The sequence below is a fragment of the Gorilla gorilla genome, chromosome 15, assembly GCF_029281585.2.
Source record: "Gorilla gorilla gorilla isolate KB3781 chromosome 15, NHGRI_mGorGor1-v2.1_pri, whole genome shotgun sequence".
Classification (NCBI taxonomy): Eukaryota; Metazoa; Chordata; class Mammalia; order Primates; family Hominidae; genus Gorilla; species Gorilla gorilla.
Window position 1 is genome coordinate 109,879,035 of NC_073239.2, and position 21,521 is coordinate 109,900,555.

General features: G+C 56.7%; 1 protein-coding gene across 4 annotated transcripts in view; it reads right to left on the reverse strand.

Annotated features, from left to right (window-relative positions):
- The window catches only part of ITPK1 (inositol-tetrakisphosphate 1-kinase), a 176,546-nt gene that overhangs the window by 3,216 nt on the left and 151,809 nt on the right, over window positions 1–21,521 (reverse strand). For all 4 annotated transcript variants that reach the window (XM_055361277.2, XM_004055596.5, XM_055361278.2 and 1 more), the window contains 5 exons: window positions 20,163–20,261; window positions 19,767–19,807; window positions 15,606–15,771; window positions 9,331–9,398; window positions 3,390–3,552 (listed from right to left, as the gene is read on the reverse strand). In XM_055361277.2, the coding sequence (XP_055217252.1) occupies window positions 3,390–3,552; window positions 9,331–9,398; window positions 15,606–15,771; window positions 19,767–19,807; window positions 20,163–20,261 (537 nt within the window). The remainder of the gene's footprint in view (window positions 1–3,389; window positions 3,553–9,330; window positions 9,399–15,605; window positions 15,772–19,766; window positions 19,808–20,162; window positions 20,262–21,521) is intronic.

The following is a 21,521-nucleotide window of genomic DNA, read 5'->3' on the forward strand; positions in this document are numbered from 1 at the left end:
TGTGCCACCTCTTACAGTGCCCAGGGGCCTGGAAGATGAGACTGCTGAATCTGCCCATGCCCTTACTTATTCAGCAAACAACTGCTGTGGTTTGAGGAAGCCCAAGTCTGAGAGGGGATGCAGGGGTGCCCGCGGTGGAAATAAAGATGGCTATTCTGGCCGGCAAGCAGCGCCTCCCAAGCTGGCACTGTGCAAGCGTCCCGCAACGTCCTCTCGCCTAATCTTCATAATGCTGTCCCCATTTTACAGATGAGGAGGCGTGACCGTTAACCACCACGGGGAGGGCAGTGATGACGTCCATGGTGTTCACAGCACTCGGGAAGTAGCAGCCCCTGGGCTGTGAGCGCCACAGTCCTCAGCTCACCGCACCCCTGCAGCCTGTTTCACAGGTGGGGACACTGAGGCTCAAGGTGGCTCCTAAGAGGCAGAGTGGGATCTGAAGGACGCCCTTGGTCTTGTGTGTGCCTTGAATACCACATGGTGCCAGGTCCCCCACCATAGGACCCCGGGTGTCCGTCGGCCCTGGGCTAGGGCTAGAGGGCAGGGTAGTGTCGGGGGCACGCGCATGGCTGTTGGCTGCCTAGGGAGAAATGCAGTGGAGGAGCTCCACCATCAGGTCAGCGCCAGGGAACAGGGAGCCATTCTCCAGCAACCTCCTCCAGCATCCCCAGACAACGCCCAGTGGCCCAGGGCAGGGAGGCCGCTTTCTGTGGTGGTGCAGAGACGGCTGCCTCCACGGAGGCCTGAGGATAAACAGGAGCTCCGGGAGCGGACTGAGGCATGAAACCGCAGGGCAGGGTGCCAGCTCCACACCAGCACTGTGCAAAAGCCATCTCCTCTGTCTGCAGGGTGGGAAACTGGTTCCCACCGCAGTGAACACTGAGACTTAAACGTTAGGTGGCTTGTGCCATCACAGACTGTAAAGGCAGAGGCAAGATTCGAACCCATGGCTGGAGCTGAGAGGTGGAAAGGCTGGGGCTGACAGTCTGGGCCCCATCCGGCTCCACCACGTGACTTTGGACAAGCCACTCAACCCCCAGCCTCACATTCTTATCAGCAACACAGAGATTCCAGCGGCCCTTTGCACATCGCCTCGTGAGGACGAAGTGAGGCGTCGGGGCAGGCCTGGCTCACAGTGTCATCAGCACATGCAGCTGTTGCGGTTATTACTCCAGAGCCAGCCCCTCTCTGGAGGGGCTCTCTCCCAGGCCTCTCCCACCCACGTGCTGCTGGACACCCATGGCCCAAGGTGCCTCCTGTGGGGTGCAGGAGAACAGGCCTGCTGCTCTGCTTGGCCCCAAAAGGGTGCTCTATGGTAAGGCGGGCACACTGAGCTATCTCCCGGGGAACCAGCTCTGCCCTGCCAGAGCCCTGGGCCTCTCCTCAGTACCAGGCTCCCTCACCAGTCTCCGCCAGGCTCAGCCATAGTCCCACCCCATCTGGGTGGCCCTTCTCTTGGCTTCTCTGGAAGAACCCTCCCTGTCCACACTGGCTCACAGTGCCCCACACTGGCTCAAAAGGCCATCCCTTATCTGCACCCATAGATCGTGACCATCCACACATTTTGTGTTGGGAGGCACTGGCCTTGCTCAGGTGCAAAGCTTCCCACCCTCTCCTGTCTCCTCCCTCCTTCTAGAACTTCTCTTCTAACAGGCCTCCCTGTGCCCCCCGGCCCTCCAGTCACTGACGTTGTCCCCTTTTCATTCTGCCACTCAAAACATGCTCCGTGATTTAGATCCCACGCTTCCTTATCCTGAATGTCCCTTGCATTATCCTGAATGTCCCTTGCGCCCTGGTTCCCTCATACCTGCACAGCAAAACCCCATGAAATCCCAGCTCCAGCTAAACCCATGGTTTCCTCCCCACTGCACCCAGAGGCAATGGAGAAAAACATGATCGTCCCACGGGTCTGCCCTTCAGTTCACAAGCACAGATCTCATGGTGGCTGCTCCCCGACTCCCAGGGTGAGCTCCAACGTCCTCAGTTCACCACACGCAGCTCCCCTGACTCTGTCCTCCACCCTTCCTGCCCCGCAGCTGCACCTGCTGTAGCCACAGGGCTCCACGGTGCCTCTCCTGGGACCTGCCCCTGTGCTCCAGTGTCACCACCTCACAGAGGAGCCCGCCAACCACCCACTCTGTCCTCCGCCTCCTCCAGACAGGAGTGAGCTCTCCCCAGGCAGGGCATGGCAGTGGAACTCAAGCTGCATCAGCATCTGGACCAGCTGGGACACACAGCAGCCCTGGGTGACAGCAGCCCTGGGCGACAGCAGCCCTGGGTAAACACCAGCTGAATGACAGGAGCCAGCACACTCCTCTGAGCCTTGGCTTCCTTGCTGTGGCCTGTGCTGCTGACTGCGCCTGCACATGCTCTCAGACAAGCGGAGGTGACACACACAGAAAGTGCCCAACCAGTGCGTGGGGCCAAGGTCCTGCCTCACCTCCACAATAAACAACCCCGAGTCCCCACCTGCCAGGCACAGTCTCTGAAGGCAGGAGGCATTTCCTGAACGTTTTTGCACCTCAGCAGCTAGCAAGGCTGGCTTCACCTCCACAGCAGATGCTTTACAAGGGTCAGGATGGAGAAAGGAACGGGGAACCCCCATCTGGGGAACGGCGGGCACCAAGGCATCAAGCGCGGCTCTGTCTCTGAGCTGCTGCGGGAGGTAAACAAGCCACTGAGCCTTGGTGTCCCCAGGGCGAGGCACGCAGCCTGGTGACTGCGAGCTGTGATGTCACACCATCGTTCCTCATGCCCTGTGCTGGGGCTCTGCTCCTGCGGTCCCCATAGGGCCCCTCACTGAGAGCTGAGGGGCACATGGCAGAGCCTGGCTCAATGCCAGTGGGTTCCTAGGGCCCAGCTGGCAGCAGGGAACAGACCCCATAGCCCAGGGCTCCTCCCCAGGCCTCTGCCCGGCGCTGCAGTTCAGGGTGGTGGAGGCAACGTGAGCCTGGGAGTCTCTGGCCTGCCACCAATGTGCTGTGGGGCCTGAACAGCTTCCTCCTCTCTAGGGCCTCAGTTTCCCAACATGTAAACTGCAGGGGGCTGTAATCCCTTCAAGGTCCTTCCTGCTCCTTAAATCGAGGAGGGCCTGGGGGAGGGGCTGATCCACCAATGACACAGGTGGAGAGAGGAGGTGAGGGACATTCGTGCTGTGGCCACTGTGCCTGGCGCTCCCCAGGTGGACGTGCAGCTCTCCCTCCCTCCTCGCACACCCCGTAAGCCCATCGCGCGGGTGAGGCTGAGGCTTCTCGGGGCTGCACCTCCCCGGACCCCGTGGTCAGGGAGAAAGCTGGCTTTCCGGCCTCGGTCACCCCGCCTCGCCTGCCTGGTCACCTGAGGACAGTCTCTGGAGGCCAGTCAGTGGAGGTGGCCTGGCCGCCACTCACCTGGGAAGGCATTGATGTCAATGACGGCGTGCTGCCCTGTCTGGTTGTTGATGATGATGTCGATGCCGAAGAGTGACACACCCAGTGCCTGCCGCAGGGCCCGGGAGAGCTCCCGGATGACCTCGTCGCTCGGCCGCTCGAACACGCCCTCGATCTTGTCCAGCTGCCAACATACACAAGGAAGTCAGCCCATGGGCCGAGGAGCTGCGAAGCCACACCACACAGACAGACCCCCACACCAGCTGCCACGAGGCCCTGGCATGCTTCGGGCCAGGAAGCCAGACAGACATACTGTGGTGAGCACGGGGCGGCCACTGACCAGGTCCTGCCCTCTGAGGGCCGCCAGGCACCAGGTGTGTGAGGCTCATTACCTCCTGTGGGCTCATCACAGCCTGGAAGGCCAGTGCCAGCACTGCACGTTACACACAGGGAAACCGGAGCTCAGAGAGGGTTGGGGCTGGTCCAAAGTCACACAGCTCTAAAGCACAGGGCAGAATTTGGACCCATATTTTTTAGCCTCTAAAACCAAAGCCTTTTAACAGGGAGGAAGGAGATGGAGAGTGTGTCAGGGACCCAGGAAGACATGGTGCAGAGCACCGAAGCCGGAACTTGGAGGCAGGAGGATGTGGGCCCCTGGGAGGGGTGGGAGAAGGAGAGCAGCCCCAGGGAGGACACAGGTGAGGCAAAGGTGCAGAGGCCAGCAGCTGCGGGACATGGCTAGGAGCAGCTGGGGCGCAGAGCCGGGCAGAAGTGAGGAGTTCTGATCAGACCCCCACTTGCCCGCCATCACAGAGACCCCCAAGGAGGTGAGGGCGAGGGCCCTGGGGCCCAGCAGGCCAGTCTTCCTTCCCAAAAAATGCTGTTTCCAAATGAACTCACACCCCAAACAATGCGGGCTCCCCAGAGAGGCTGCTCTGCTGCTCCTGCCTGCCTCCTGGGGTCCAAGCTCAGCTTTCCTCAAGGCTTCCATGTGCTGGTCAGGCCACCCTGCTCTGTTCTGCCTCCCAGCCCGGCACTCCCCTCTGCCACTCAAGTCCTGTGCCTGTCGCAGCTGGCCTGGGACAGGCACACACTGTCATGGGCTCAGCCTGCCCCAGCCAAGGCCTCCAAGGAAGTGGGGCACTGCACCGGGAAGGATTCTGGAGTCAGAGAGACGTGGGTTCCAAACCTGACAGTGAACTCCTAGCTCTGTGGACTTAGGAAACAGTACTTGGCCTCTCTGTCTCAGGTTTGCTCTTCTGTAAAAGGAAGCAACAGGCCTCCATCTCAGACTTATGTTGATAAGGTGTGGACAGCATGTGCCCGGCTGGGAGGAGATTCATCTGAATTCTAGGGCAGGAACTGCATCCCATCTCCTCTAAATCAGCCAAGGGAGGGCTCACACTAGGTGCTCAATAAATAGTGAAGTTTTGGGGGTTGTGGGCTTAGGGGCCAAAGGGGAAGGGAGTGGCTGATCCATGAAAGACAAAAGTGAAGCTGGGTTCAAAAGCTGGAGATGGAATAACCATCTGACCTGGCAGTTCTGCTCCGGGGTACACACCCCAGAGCTGAGAACGTGTACTCAAACGGATGCTGTCCACCCACGCTCACCGTGGTGTTATTCATACCCCAGCGTGCATCCACAGATGAACAGCTACAAAAACTGGTCTATCCATACGACGGAATATTGTACAGCCATAAAAAGGAATGAACTTCTGACATATGCCACAACGCGGAGGAACCCTGAATACATCATGCTGAGTGCAGGAACCCAGACACAAAAGCTCATATATTGTGTGATTCCATTTCTATGGAATATCTAGGACAGGTAACGCCACAGAGACAGCAACGAGCTCAGCGGCTGCCAGTAACATGAGGTGGGGGAAATGGGGAGTGAGTGCCGGCGGGCCCAGGGTTTTCTTCTCAGTGATGAAAATGTTTTGGAACCAGATAGAGGTGGTGATTGGACAACACTGTGAAGGTACTAATTGCCACTGAATTATTCACTTTAAAATGGTTAATCTTATGTATGTGAATTTACCTCAATTTTATTTTATTTAGAGACAATGTTTCACTCTGTCACTCAGGCTGGAGTGTAGTGGTGCAGTCACGGCTCACTGCAGCCTCGAACTCCTGGGCCTCAGCCTCTGGAGTAGCTGGGACTACAGGCGTGTGCCACCATGCCTGGCTAATTTTATTTGTTTTTTGTAGGGAGAGGGTCTCACTATCTTGCCCAGGCTGGTCTCAAACTTCTGGCCTCAAGTAATCCTCCCTCCTTGGCCTCCCAAAATGCTGGGATTACAGGTGTGAGCCGCTGTGCCAGGTGCACCTGAATTAAAAAAAAAAAGTGAAAGCAGATCGACAGGGCTGGGGACAGAGCCCTGGTCACCAAGAAAAATGGCCCTTACCCAAGCACAGGAGGCTGAAGTAACCACTGGGAACTTCCAGGGAGGGAAGCGCTGAGCAGGGACCCACGCCCAGGCGCCACCCATGCTCCGAGGGACCCATGCCCGGGCGCCGCCCACTCTCCCAGGGACCCACGCCCGGGCGCCGCCCACGCTCCGAGGGACCCATGCCCGGGCGCTGCCCACGCTCCGAGGGACCCATGCCCAGGCACCACCCACGCTCCAAGTCCAGGCACCACCCACGCTCCAAGTCCGGGCGCCGCCCACGCTCCGAGGGACCCACACCCGGATATCACCCACGCTCCGAGGGACCCACGCCTGGATATCACCCACGCTCCGAGGGATCCACGCCCGGATATCACCCACGCTCTGAGGGACCCACGCCTGGATATCACCCACGCTCCGAGGGACCCACGCCCGGATATCACCCACGCTCCGAGGGACCCACGCCCGGATATCACCCACGCTCCGAGGGACCCACGCCCGGATATCACCCACGCTCCGAGGGACCCACGCCCGGATATCACCCACGCTCTGAGGGACCCACGCCCGGATATCACCCACGCTCTGAGGCCTACACCAGCGCATCTCCCACCCCGGCTTTGCAGGACACGCAGGGCCCCCCGCTCACAACCTCAAGGCCTTGGTGTCGTATCTGGAAGAAATACTTTCTAGGGGGCAGGAGTGGCCTGGCTGTAAGAGACACTCATCCCTTAGCACTTTTCTTTTTTTTTTTCTTTTGAGACAGGGCCTTGCTCTGTTGCCCAGGCTACAGTGCAATGGCGAGATCACAACTCACCGCAGCCTCGACTTTCCGGGCTCAAATGATCCTACCACCTCAGCCTCCCGAGTAGCCGAAACTACAGGCAAGCAATACTACGCCCTGCTAATTTTTGTATTTTGTTTTGGTAGGGATTAAAGATCTCACTACGTTTCCCAGGCTGGTCTCAAACTCCTGGGCTCAAGCGATCTGCCCGCCTTGGCCTCCCAAAGTGTTGGGATTAAAGGCATGAGCCACTGCGCCCAGCCACTTAGCTTTTCTGAGCCTCCTGGGTCACTCTTGCCAGTGGGGGCCAGAGGCTAAGCCTAGTGGGGCAGCTCAGCCACTCATCCTGCAGCCTAAGGCCCTCACTAAGTCAGAGAGACCCTGGTAGACACCTTGGAGCTGCCCACTCTCCACTGTGTACCCTAAGCCATAATAGAACCCTTCTGGGCCTTGTTTTCTTGCCCCAGTAAATGGGTAATAAAAACATCTCGCTGTAAGATTGTGGTGCCGACGACGGGAGGAGCTGCTGCCTCAGGCTGACAGCACAGGCCCAGCAGCAAGGGAGCTTGGCTGCTGCACTGCCACACGCCCCATGACACGCCATTTACAAAAGTGCTCTCGGCTTGGTTGCAGAATCTCAGAAATCCTTCCGAAGTTGTCTGGTTATCCAAAACCAAATAGCCATCCTAGGACAAGATGCCTGGGGCCCTCAACGCAAGTGATCTGATGACGTTCTGGAAAGCAAGGAGGTGACAGAGGAACTGGGAAGGCGTTCATGGGTCCCCAGTGGGCCTCGGCACCTGGCCGCCGAGACCGTGCCCATACTGCACACCTGGCAACTGCGGTGGGTGCTTCTCACCCAGGAACTCCCTGGACTCCGGAATCCTTCTGGGGCAGGAAGAAGAAACCAAGGCTCAGAGAGGCGACGCGACTCGCCTTAGCTTGGGCCGGACCCCAGGCAGTCCCATCAGAGTCTGTGCTCTTAACTAATACCTTAGACTGAATTTCGAAAAGCAAAAAATGTATGGGGCCCTCCAAGTTAGGTGGGGCTAGGCTCATCCGCAGGGGCATCCCACCGGGAAGGGAGGGGGTGCTTTAAGGCCAGAGGAGGGCTTCCTGCACCAGACTCCCAGGGAGGCCAAGGCAGGACTGGAGGAGCCCCAGGTGGGCAGGGGCAGGTGGATGAGCAGCAAGCGTGTTTCCGCACCTGGGAACAGAGCTGGCTCTGTCAGGCCAGCCTGCGGGCGTCCAGGAGGGGCTGATGTCCCAGTGGAAAAGGTGGTGCTGACCGCATTTCCCTTTTCTATTTTTGGAAGTTGTCAGTCCTGGCAGATTCCTGACTAGCAGCCATGTGCTGAGGGAAGGAGGAGGTGACTGCAGACCTCAGAGGTGAAGGGAAGGGCCCTGCAGTGTCTCTAGGCTGACCCCTTCCCGTTTTACAAATGAGGAGATTGAGGCTGAGGTCAACAAGTGATAATCCAAGACAGTGACTTCTGGATGGGTCCTTCTGCCATCACGGCTGCTGGCCCTGCCCCTGAGAGGACACTCAGTCTGCAAATGCCAACTCCCCACCATTGCATGGGCTGCCGAGGCCCCCAGAGCAAAGCCATGCAGGGAAGAAGCCCCGGGATTCTGAAGCTTAGAAGAAAGCCATCTCTTGCACAGAACATCTTATAATATTCTCAGCCAGGCACTGAGGCTCTGTTGAAATCTGTTCCCAAAGCCTGATATGTTCCCAGGGGACATGTGTCAACATCCTGAGGGATGGTCCTACCCACGCCTGTGCTCTGTCTAATCCTCAGCACACTGCTGGCTCCTCAGAGGACCCTGACACAAAAGACAGACAGACAGACAGGCCATCTGGGTTCTGGGGCAGCCCCCCGAGGGATGCGAGCACTGCCACTGGAGTGGAGGCTGGTTCGTTGGAGAGGCCAGCCCAGGACAGGGAGGAAGACACCAGCAAAGCCCCCCAGAAGAGCAGCACACACGCATCCTCAGAACAGCGGGCTCCCTGGCAGAGGGCTCTGAGTTTAGGGAAGTGGCCGCTGGCTCTCTGGACTTCGGGCAAACAGCAGAGGGTAGCCTTTCCTAAATTCTTTGGGGTCAGGTGCTCAGGAATCACTGGTGAGGTCAGAAGTCCTAAATTCCTGGAAGATCCAACTTTGGAGTCAGACAGATCTGGGGTCAAACCCCAGCCTTGCACCGTGTGAACAGCCTTGTGAACGTGCAAAGACCACTGAGCCTCTCTGATGCCATGAGACCTGACTGCAACCCACACTGCAGGGCACCTGGGCTGACACTGGCCACAGCGACACTCACTGAACGGCCAGGACGCCCGTCACCCATAGTGCTGGGGGCAGGGTAACACTCCTGCCAGCCTCAGGACCACTGCAGGACAAAGGACTGAGATGGTGCTACCTCCACAGCCTTTTTAAAAATCAGGAACAAGGCAGATTAGAGAGCAGTTCTTCCAATTCCTCATGCTGGGAGAAGGGTCAGCACACCTTCTGTGTGGGCAGCTTGCAGTGAGTGGTCTGTCCCCGCAAGCCCAGTGTGCCCCTCACCTCTCCCTGTGCTGGGCCAGGCTGCAATGGCTGCTAGCATGAAAACTCGAAGCAAGCAGAGGAACAGGGGTCTCTGGAACCTCCTGGGGCCCCTGGCATGGAGGCAAACGTCCTTCCTACCCTACCCTGCTGGAGAGCTTGGCCAAGGACCCCATGGCCACAGCAGCCCACACCTAGGCCCACGGGAGGGCAGTTTCAGGCCAGGCCACCCCAGCAGAGGGACCCACCTCTGTGAGGACCGATGACGACTCCGGCTTTGACACGTTGTGGCTGTTGAAGAAGATGGACTCACGGTCTGAAAAAGCGACAGGAAGGAGCCGGCGTTAGAACCTCAATGCAGGGACCACACTGCCGCCACCTGACACCAGGGGGCAGCATCACCCCAGGCACACAACACGTGGCCCCGGGCTCTGCAGAGCCCTGGGCTCCAGCAAGCTGGGCACCAGCCCTGGGCACGGATGTGTGCCCCATCAGGGCTCCGGTTCACCTTCTCCTCCCACATAAAAGTAACCGATGTAATGAGCTGACCTCTGCTACCGTCTCACAGCATCACATCTGGTTTTCCCTGAGGCCCTGTTCCCAAAGTGTGCTGTCACTATACAGGGAAGTGGGGGAAAAGGGCTGGGTGGGACAGCTAAACACCTGAATATCATGGCCAGAGAGGGCCCACAGTAAAGCAGCCTCTTGGTGTTATTTAGGCCAGTGCTCCCAGCCCACTCCGCAGCCCACGGGACTCTCTTTTGGGGAACATGCTAGAGACATAGGGACAGGCTGGCACCGGCACGTGAGCACTTTAAATACAAAGGGTTCTGGTGGTTCTTAGCGACTTAGGGAAAAAAATAGGAAATCAGAGAATGCAGGCTTCCACAGGATCCGTCCAAGAAAGCACACAGCACAATTTCTCTTTGGCACTGGAAGCTGGCACAGAGAGTCTGAAATACCCTCACCCCACACGTCTGGCTCCCGCCTGCCTCCCACAACACCCGGCCCGTACAGGCCCACTGGGGACCCGCAGAGGCAGACCAGTCCAAAGAATACTGAAAGTGCAAGTAGATCCCATAGGAGAAATGTCTTTGGGGAGTAAGCCAAAGTCACTTGGGGGAAATGTCAGGTCGGTTGGTCAGAAACACGCTCGTAGGCACTGGGAAGCATTGGCACGCAAATGCAAGAATTGCAGAACCATGAGCCTCAGGCCGAGTTCTGGAAAAGGCTATCTGTCACCATCCCACGACTTCCCCCAAGGCTGGCACGGGACCGTCCTGGGCCGCCAGCCCCAGCAGCCCCTCCTTGAGTCCTTGCAGGGTGAGGCATTGTGGCTCCCACCCCCAGGATGCAATGCACACCCCTGGCACCCAGGCGCCTATGTGCGAGGACAGGAGGGCACTGGCTGAGGGCCGCTGCGTGCCGGGGGCCATGCCAATGGGGCACCTGATCTGGCTGCCAACGACCCATCAGCTCCAGGACTCCACAGCGCCGCAACAATCATGCATGAGGGAGTGATTCGGGCGGAAGCCAAGCAGGCAGGCGCTGAGATGCGCCCGGCGTCCTTCCCGCTAGCGGGGCACAGAGGCCCCTGGCTGCCCTGGTGTGCCCGACAGTCCTCCTGCCGCTCTGACCAGAGCCAGTCCAGACGGGGGGCATGAAAGATGGTCCTGGGGAGGAGCCTGGGGAAAATAAACACCCCGCAGGACATGTGTCATGTGGCCCCCAGGATCTCTACTCCCAAGGCACCGACAGCCAAGAAGAGGGAGTCTGTGGAGATGGCATAAGCCCCATGGGCTTGTGGCTGAAAAAGCTCAAGCAGCTGGGAGGGGAACGCTGCCCACCTTCTCATCCTGTAGCCCAGCCTGGCTCAGCCCCCTGAGCTCAGGGCACCTTCCCACCTATTTCCCTGTAGATCCTGAATAGCAGTTGCCGAGTGGCGGAGAAGGCCCAGGGGGAGGAAGGGCCACCAAGCGCAGGTAGACACAGCAAAGATCAGGGAGGCTGGGAAGTCTGCAGGAGCCGCAAGGAGAACACGTGGGTGCTGAGTGGGTGCCAGGAAGGGCCAGAGCTGGGTACTCAGAGGGGCCGGCCAGTGTCTACTCACCTGGACAGATCATGCAACCCAACAGCTTCTCCTGGCAGGAAGAGCTGGAGTCCAGGACATTTCAAAAGGGGCTCTTTTCTCCTCCTGGCTAATTCTGTTTTTCTTTTTATTTTTTTGAGATGGAGTCTCACTCTGTTGCCCAGGCTGGAGTGCTGTGGCCCGATCTCGGCTCACTGCAACCTCTGCCTCCTATGTTCAAGTGATTCTCCTGCCTCAGCCTCCTCAGTAGCTGGGATTACAGGCACCCACCACCACGCCTGGCTAATTTTTTGTATTTTCAGTAGAGACGGGGTTTTGCCATGTTGGTCAGGCTGGTCTTGAACTCCTGACCTCAGATGATCTTCCCGCCTCAGCCTCCCAAAGTGCTGGGGATATAGGCATGAGCCACCGCACCTGGCCCTTCTGGCTAATTCTGACCTGGGAGCTCTGGCCAGAAGACCCTTTTGGCAGGGCAGTGAGAGATGGTCTGGGCTCAGTTCCTCTCTATGTGCAGTCTGAACAGGGGTCGGAGGGAGTGGGAGCAGCCTCCCGTGGCTGCCAGTCACCCAAGAGATGATGGAAAGCTGAGGCAAGTGAGAAGGCATCAGGGAAAGAGACCTGGTGGCCAGCTCCAAGACAGTCGGTTCCTCTAACACACCAGACCAGGGCGTTGCTCCCAGCATGTAGCGGCAAGCCCTCACTCACGACAGCACCCTGGATTTTGGGTGCCCCATGCAGTCTGTTCCTGGACTAGCCCAATAGCACCGGTGGAGAACTACCACCAACGTTCTACAGGGAGGGAGGGCAATGAAAGGAAGAACGTGTGTGTTTTCTTCTCAACTTATGGATTTAAAAAATAGGTTTAAAAGAAGAATAAATGATAAGATTAGCCCCCAAACATCCCAGCAACTCAGCAGTACAGCCACGAGCTGGGCCACACTGCTTTTAGCCTTATTTACTTCATCTCCTCTCTCTCTCTCGGGAGGCGAAGGGGATGGGGAGAATGTGTCCCAATGCTAGAGATGGTGACCCAAGTCATCTTCCAGTTGCCATGAGTATCATCTCTGCAGAGGGACATCCTGAGCTGCCCTTTCCAAGTGTCTCCCCTCACCCAGTGGTATCCCAGGACACATTCTCTTCCCCTCAGAACCCCTCATCTCAGGCCACAGTTGACCCTTTTCTTATTTCTCTCCTTGTGTGCAGTTTCTCCCACCAGAATACAAGCTCATGAGGGCAGGAAGCTGGGTGCCTGTCTAGTCCCTGACTGGATCCCCAGCAGCTCACGCAGGGCTGGGCACATGGTAGGTTTGATAAATGCTGTATCACTGACTATTAAGAGGCTCTGGAGAGGAGCTCAGCAGACTACAGACTGTAAGCCCGGCCACCTGCACTTGTAAATAAAGTTTCATTTGAACACAGCCGTGCCACTCATTTACATATCTACAGCTGCTGTTGCACTACAACAGCAGCATTAAATAATTGGGATGGAGCTGGAAATGTTTATAATTTGGCCTTTTGCAAAAAAAAAGTTTGCTGCCTCCCGCTCTACATGGTGAGAGGTACCACTCATGCACGCCTAAGAGAAACAAGGCTCAAGCTGGAGAGAATAATGGAGGGAACCTGCATAAAGCTGGGAGCCTGCGCTGCATCCTCAGGGTAAAGACGAGCAAGAAATAAACCCACTCTACAGAAAGGGAGAGCAAAGGAACCTGCTAATCTCTACCCTGGCACAGGGTGGAGGGAGGGAAACAGTCTCTCCGTGAATGCGAACCACAGGCAGAGAACACAAAATGTTCCTGGTGGATGGCACAAGCCACAACCTGACTTCAGCTCCAGCCAAGGCCTCTGCATGGATGCCACTGGCTATAAGGCACACTTGATTTGAGATGTCAACACGTAAAAAACAAAAGTGCAGCTGACAGGCAAAGGAGACTGGCAGTTGTCGAGTGAAGACTCATGCCCCTGTCTCTATCCCAGGTCCAGAAAAATCCCACTCAAGGAACCCTCATCCCTGCGTGGCCACGGGAAGTTGGGGGACATGTCATTGGGCAAAGGAAATTGGAAAGCTGGGGTGAGGGCCGGAAAGAGGCCAGAGTCCCAAACCCCCTTTCCAACTGGTCCAGCTTAAAAGGCTGCTGTTGCATTACACTTCTTATCCAGAAAGAGAACATACAGGCAGAAACCAGAGGACCCACGTTAGCTCCCTGGCACAGTGCCCCAGAGACGGGGACACAGAATCAGCTTTGGGGATGGAGAGACACACTAACAGTTACTTAGTTCACGTGAACAGAATAAACATTTCTCCTTTTTAGCTCTGTGTGTTTCTCTACTATTTGGGCTTAGTCTGCTTTTTTTTTTTTTTTTTTAAGAGGCAAGGTCTTACTGTCACCCAGGCTGGAATGCAGTGGCTCACTGCAACCTTAAACTCCTGGGCCCAAGCAATCCTCCTGCCTCAGCCTCCTTAGTAGCTGGGACTGCAGGTGCACACCACCATGCCCAGGTAATTTTTTAATTTTTTTTTTTTTTTGGTAGAGATGGAGTTTCACTATGTTGCCCAGGCTGGTCTCAAATTCCTGGCCTCAAGCAATCTTCCCACCTTGGTCTCTTCAAAGAACTGGGACTACAGGCATGAGCCACCATGTCTGGTCTCCTGGTGTGCATTTTATGGCAAACTGGCAACCTAGAAATAGCCACACAAGAAGACACACAGGCAAGGAGTCCTCGTCCTCACAGATACAGGATAGGAGCCCACACTCTGCTGCTAATTGTTCCCAACGTCAAGACGGAAACTGGCCCAGCATTTTGCAACCAGAAGGAAAAAGGAGAAAAAAAAAAAAACAAAAAAACAGAAAAACCCAACCACAGTGGATAAGAAAGGAGATCTAACAGTAAATTTCTTTTAGAGATGGAGTGACCTGGGTAAAAACAGAAAGGAGTTGATATAAAATATAACTCCTCTTAATTTAATATATTTTCCATAGACTTAAAGCATTATTATTTTCTTAAATCAGGGAATAAACAGCATTTTAAAAAATGTCAGCCTCTTCCAGCCCATAACTTGGAGGAATATCTCTTGGTGGTATATAGCCACATATAAAAATATGCTTCCAGCATGTGGCTCCCACCCAGTGGGCAGGGGCTGGGACCATGATGTCCCAAACCCTGAAAATACAGCCTTGAGTCTGGGAGCCAGATGCCCAGCTAGGAAGGCCGCCTGCCCTCGGAGGAAAATGAACACCTGCACGTTTCCAAAGTATCCACGCTCTGCATGTGTCCATGGAAAGAGAAGAGGCATCTAGGGGAAGAAGGGCTGAGAGGGCGACCGCAGCACTGCAGCCCCTCCATGCCGGGCGGCACACCAGCCAGGAGGTGTGGATGGCCACAGGCAGTCCCCGGAGGAGGGATGCCAAGAGGACACATCTGTTTGCTCAGCTGGAGGTAAAACAGCCGGCGTCTGAACGCTTCTGATGATGTGGGTTCCCCTTGCTGAAAGAAATGTGCAGCTGATTTGAACAAGCCACAGCGGGGCAGTGAGTGTTCTCCAAAGGGTCCTCCTGGAAAGCTACTTATCCCAAGACACTGCCACTGTTCCAAAGGTTTCCAGAACGTGCCTTAGAGATGCCTTCAGAAGCCACTAGAACATCCTTTCAAGCAGCTCCACTGCCAGCAAATCTTTAACTCAGTGTCCGTTTTTAAAATGGCTGAGGCTGGAGAGGGCGGTGAGCAGCTGGCGGAAGGAAGGCCCCTCAGCGCAGTGGGGTCCACAGGCTGCTCCCTGGGAGGCTGCTTCTCAGGCCCAGCGACAACAGCATCATGCAGAGAACGCCCTATGTGACACCCACGGGACTCCTAGGCCACCGTCCACTGACTCAAAACCCGCTCACTGGTACGGTAGGAGTCCTGCACCTAAGAAGACCTGTAACCCGGCAGCTGCTGCTCACAGAGCCTGATTCACCCTGGCAGCTATGCAGGTAGCAGCAGGCAACTCTGTCTCAGGCTCCCCACGGGAAAATGAGACCCAAGGTAAAGATGGCTCAGCGGGAGACAGCAGGCAGCACCTGCCCTTGCTTCCCTGGAAGGCCAATCCACGCCATGCTGGCCACACCTGTCCCAGCGTGTTCCTCCATGAATATCATTATTGTGTGGGTCCCCAGGAAGCATCCTGGGGACAGAACACTTCTGGATGCGTCCTGGAGTCTACGGTGGTTCAGGTGGGTGGGGCCCCCTACAATGACACAGGGAATAGGGACATTTTACTAGTTCCCCAAGACCTCTTTATCCACCGTACACAACTGTTTCCACCTTTAGAGCACCTCTCCATCCCACCAAGAACACAGGGTGGTGGGGGCAGTGCCGAAGGACAGACAGCTGCTGCCACATCCCAGCTGGGCCCCTGAGTCTTGCTCAGCCCAAGACGGTGAGAGGAGCAGTTACCTGATGTGCCTGCGGAGAAGTTCTTGAGTGAGGGCCTCTGGACCACGGTGTAGGACTCGCCAACCACGAACACCTTGTACAGGACGGCGTTGTGGTTGATGAAATTCTGGACCACGCAGGGTGGCTGGATGGCGTTCAGGCCCTCCTGGTTGAACACGATAGCCATCTGGGAAGACGAGGGGTCAAAAGCTCTGTCAGAATCCACCACCCTCTCAGCCTCCAACACACAGGTGTGTCACCTGTCCAGAGCACCTCCACCAAGGCCCATCCCTGGTCCTGTGGCATGAGGACTCCCCGAGAGGAGCCTTGAGCCAGGGTGAGTGGAGTGGGACTTGTGAAGAACACCTGGGGATGCATCCCTTCTGCCGCGGGGTTGGAGATCCTCCCTCCACAGGGCCTGCCATGTGAGATCGAGCTGGCTGTGCACTGCACAGCTTCTGAGAGTGTGATGCCACTTGTCGCACCGTGGTCCAGGGAAGGGGACCGCTGAGGTTGTGTGCTGCTCAACCCTCTGACATCCTAAAGGCTCCTCCACAAAGACCCGGGAGGAGGAGGAAGGAAGCAGATGACTCGGGCGCAGGAGTCAGGAGGCCTTGGGTCAAAGCCTGTCTGATGACAACGGCTGCCTCTTGTCAAGCAGTTGTGACAAGCCGGGCCCTGTTCTGAGCACGTACACCAGTTACCTAGTGTCTCCCTCACAATGCACATCTGAGGTGAGCATACAACCTTTCACAGATGAGGACGATGAGGCGCTGAGAGGTTCAGTGACTGCTGGACAGTGAGTGAGCCCGGGATGGAACTGGGTCTGCACAGCACCCAGCCGCGCCCCTACACACGGAGCCATGTGATACTCCACAAACAACAGGCCTTTGTGCTCCTGGTCCCCGACTCCTCTGGGGAAAAAGGGCCCTGACAGGAGGATCTGGTAGGGGCTGGGGTAGGGAGTGCAGAGGGGCAGCTGCCAAAACCCTCTCAGCCCTGGCCAGCACGGGCTCTGCACAGGGTCTGCTCTAAGGAAGAGGGGTGGGCCCTAGGCCTAGTCGATCCAGGTGCTGGTGCCAGGGTCACGGCTAATCCCTCAGCCCGCAGGGCCCCAGGAAGGAGCCACCAGACGGCTGGGGCTGCTGAGCAGGGATAATGGGCCCTGGAGAGCTGGCTGCCTCCCCAGCTGCCACCCCTTGTGTCAGCTGTCACGGAGTGCCGTCCCTACGTGCCTGGAGCTCAGCTGGGCAGGACAGACGTGGAAATCCAGGCCACATGGGAAAAACAAAAAGTGTGTGTCTGTGCTGGGAGCGTTGGGGGGCAGTGAACATCTCCTCAGCCTTCTGACAAGAGTAAAGGACAGGAAAAACACGAGCAGCTCTGGAGTCAGGCGGGGGCTGGAATGCCTGCTGAGCACTTGCTGTGTGAGCCGGGGCTGGGCCCCCACCCTGCTTAAGCGCCACTGTCTTCCTCTGCAAAATCATGGGTGGCTCCAGGGATGCTTTGAGCTTTCGGCTAAGTTATAGCTTAAAAAAAAAAAAAAGACAGATTCCACTGTGGAGCAAATGAGTACCCTCACACTGGCTCAAAAACAAAACAAAAACCCAAATACAATAGTTCTGAGAACATAAAATGAAGACAGAGTGGTTTAGCAGAAATGGTCCTGGTTTTGGTTGAGTCTGGGGCTGGGAGATTCAGAGGCAGGGAGTGCGCAGGCTGGGATGCAGACGAGGACTCCCGATCAGAAGCGCCTGCTGCCCTATCTAAAGCCAGCCATGCACAGTGCTATTTTCTGCCCCTGCTGTACTTGGCTTCCCCGGGTACCCCTGGAATCTGTGAGAAGCTTGTCCCCCAACCTCTGCCTATCTGGTGGACAGTGTCCACCCCAGAGGGCACGTCCCTGTAATGCTAACATGCCCCGTCTGCACAGAGAGTCCGCTGGGGTCTCTGAGTACATGGGACGTGGTGGCACACCTTGCCAGCAGTGGACCCAGACAGCCGGCTGGGGAGTAGAGGGAGGGGCACCTGTACAAACATCCTGGAGCCAGGAGGCTAGAATGAGGGGTGATTTATAGCTTCCCCTGAGCGTGCTGACCCCATACTTGAGGGCTGAGAGTCCCGAGGCCCATCAGGGGCATCCTAAGAGGGGTGCACCTGGATCCAGAACCCCCATCCCCTTCAGCAAGTACCCGGCAGGCTCCAGGGCAGCTGGTTCCGGCAGCTCATCCAACAGTCCACCCAGGCAACCCTGGCAGTGACCCCTCATCCTTCACAGAAGCCGCTAACGTCTCCAGTCACAAATGTGATACTCTGGGTGGCTGGGTAATTTGCCAAAGTCGCACAAATGGCAACACACGGCACCAGAATCGGTCCCAGGTCTCTGGGATTCCACAGCCCCGGCCCTCAGGCCTCGAGTGACTCGCAGAAGTGGCTCCCTCCTCCCGGGCTGCCAGGTTCTGAGTTAGGCAGATCTAATCACACTAATAACTACGCTCGTGCTTCCATCTGGGAACACCCAAGCCACTCACACACAGAGGAACCACTGGGTGGTTAAAGGGGCTGGTGGAAGGTGGGCAGGCAGATACTGGGGCTGAGGGGGGCCTGGGGACCAATGCTGCTGCTCTCAAGCCTTCCTGCTCCCTCCCTGGCCTGGCACATCCCGGAGGGTGCTGCCAGCACCAGGCACAGAGCCCAGGTAGGCTGCAGCAGGAGGGCCAGCACCCACAGGAAGACTACATGAGGGCTCCTGATTTCAGACAACTGACAACGGGACGGCGGGCTGTCTCCACACTCCTTCCCATCACAGCATGCACTGCACTACGCTGACACTGTCTGCTGACACTTCCCCGGAAGTGCAGGCCAGGGATAAAGAGCAGTACATAACCCAGGAAAGGCCCATGCTGCTGCATCTTCCCCTTTTAGTCGTGAGCTCTGGGGAGCATTTCTGTTGGTGGGGCTTTCCAAGGACAGGCCTTCCCCAGAGAGCCCACTCCGGTCAGATGCCTGTTGCCCAGCGTACCCCGACATGTGCCCAGTGGGGAGACCCCAGGCAGGGCTGTGTCCAGGGCAAAGACAAGGCCCCAGGTGTGGCTCCTGAGGGTGGCGCAGGCCCTGGCCCCAGCGAAGCCCCTGCATGACCATCCACTCCTCTAGCCCCCGGAGTCCTCACAGGCTCCTTGGCTCTCTCTAGGGACAGGACTCACATCCTATGCATCTGTCTCCTGGTCTCCATGGTCCTCAAGGTGGCCGGGAACATCACAGAGTGAATAAAAGAATGAATGGGCGGGCGGGTGACTCATGATTCAAAGCATTCCACGGGGTTGACTCTAAGCGGCCCTCTTTTCCTCCCCGGCCCGTCTCAATTCAGCAGCATGGCAGACCCCTGTGGCAGTGACAGAGCCTTGTCAGAGCTAACAGCCCTCATGTGGGCCCAGCCCGGTGCCTGCCACAAAACAGGCCCTCGAGGAGATGCCACTGATGGCCCAAAGGACAGACAGCCCTGCAGGGCGGGCCGGACTGGGGCATGACTCGCACAAGCTCCCCTATGGACTGAACGTGTGCCCCAGAATTCCTACGCTGAAGCCCATGCCCCACTGTGGTGGTATCCGGAGGTGGGGCCTTTGGGAGGTCTTGAGGGCGGGGCCCTCAAGATGGGATTAGTGCCCCTATCAGAAGAAATCAGAGAGCTTGCTCTTGCTTTCTGCCCCTCCCCATTCACACACGCAAGAGGCCGTGTGAGGACACAGTGAGAAGGTGGCCATTTGCAAGGTAGGAAGAGAGCCCTCACCAGAAACTGACCCTGCTGGCACCTTGACCTGGGACTTTTAGCCTCCGGGGCTGTGAGAAAATAAATGTGGCGAAGCCACCCAGTGCCTGGGGTTTGTTATGGCTGCCAGAGCTAAGACAGGCTCCACAGAGGACAGGTGGGTCCCCAGCACATCCTCCTGCCTTAGGGACAGGACAGGCATTGGGGTGAGGTTGCAGACAGTGCATGAAGCCACAGCACTCCTGCTCGATTCCTCTGGAGTCCAGGGAAGGGAAGGAGGCTATCTACCAAGGAGCCAGGACTAACAGCAGGGCAAGAGCAGTGGCAGTGAGGAATCCGGCAGGGTAGCAGTGAGACACGATGAGCTGAAAGGATGGGGGTCAGGGACAACAGTCAGATCTTCTTCCACTCACCTCGTGAGAGTTGGTGCCATGAGCCACTCTGGTTTTGCAAACTATGGGTTGGGGAGAGAAAAGCAGAGAGAAATTGGTGAGGCCGTTCACCCACAAGGCAGGTACTTGGCACGTCTAGAAAGGAACTCTAGCTGAGACACAGACTCTGGACACCTGGTATCTGCACTGAGGGTGATGTGTGGGTAGACACCCCCAGGCCAGGCAGGAGAGCATGTTGACCTGTGCCCCCCACCAGGACCCGTTTCTATGGTGTGGGTGGAGGTGGGACCCAGGGCCATGTGCTCGTCCATCCTCGGGTGAGCTTAAATCCAGAGGGGACTATAAACCCAGCCCCTCCCCTATGCTGGTCTGTGGTCTACAGCGCCTGCCCTCAGGTGGAGCTGGGATGGTACGCACTGAATGGGAAAGCCAAGCCGTTCTTCTCCAGCAGCCGCATGGTGTCATCCCCGCACAGGCTCGTGAGCTCCATGAAGGGTGGTGAGCAGATCCTGTCGTCTAGGGCAGAAGGGAGGCCTGGTCAGCACAGCTCCTGGGCAGCCGCCCCAGGTGCACGTCCTGTGACAGCCCATCCCACCCCAGGGGCCTTCAGTGCCCCCACGCTCCTGGATCTGACCGTCCCCAACCTCTGCAGTCCCATGTGCTCGTGTGTGTGAACAATAACCACAGCCCTGCCGTTACATTGTCTAATAACATTTCTGTAATTACAAAACTCGTGTATGATCACTGTGTAAAATCCGAAGAGTACAGAAAAGTAAAAAATGTACATATTGACAGACATTACAACTACTACCCCACCACTGTGGACTTTTAGCCACGCGTACATTTACACACAGAGAGCTGTACAAATTTTGTAACCTGAATCCTAACTTCATAAGCCATGACCATTTTTTCTGGTTCAATAAAGACTTTCCCACCATGTGACACACTGGCTTAATAATAATCGCAGTGACAATATAGCTCTTAGCATGCGTCTGGCGCTGTACCGAGGGCTTTGCCGGCATCACCTCCACAGTTTGCAAAATAATCCCATGAGGAGGAAACTGAGGTCAGAGAGATTAAAGAACTAGCTGGTGGTGACACAACTGTTTCCACATGGACACTGCCTGACCCCTCACCTGCAGACTACTTAACATAATTGAGGGCATTGTGTGCTCCAGAGGTGGCCTCCTCACCATGCTCATTGCATCTCTGCTGCATGCTCCAGCCCAGGCCGCGCCTGGTCCCCCTGCCAATGCCTCCTCGCCCTTCACAGCTTGGCATTCCTGGGCCCCTCTCCAGGCCCACCCAGTGGATTCTAAGGGTGAGCCCAATTTCCTAAAACCCTCAAAAGCTGACCTGTTCTGTTCATCCTTACTCGTGCCCGGCACCGAGCAGGGGTAAACTGATTTTTTGTGGGATAACAAAATGTATTTGGAATCTCTCTGCTGATGATGAAATTGCTGGTTTGTTATTATTGTTTCTTGTCATTGTCCCCCTTCCCTGATAAGACCACAAAGGTGGGACCACCCTGTACTTCAGGGCACAGGGGCCAGGAAAGGCTGAGTGTGAGCAGGGCGGGGGCGGTCTGCCACCCACAGGCTTGGAAACCAAACCAAAAGTAAACAGAGCAAAGCGGACTGTCTGGAGCTGCTAGCTACTTGGCTGGCTAGGAGGTCAGGACATTAAATCAAGGTAGATCCAGCCTCATTTATCTCATAAAAACAAATGCCAAGAATTACACAGGGCATATAAAAGTGCTTTTATCTCCCTCCTCAT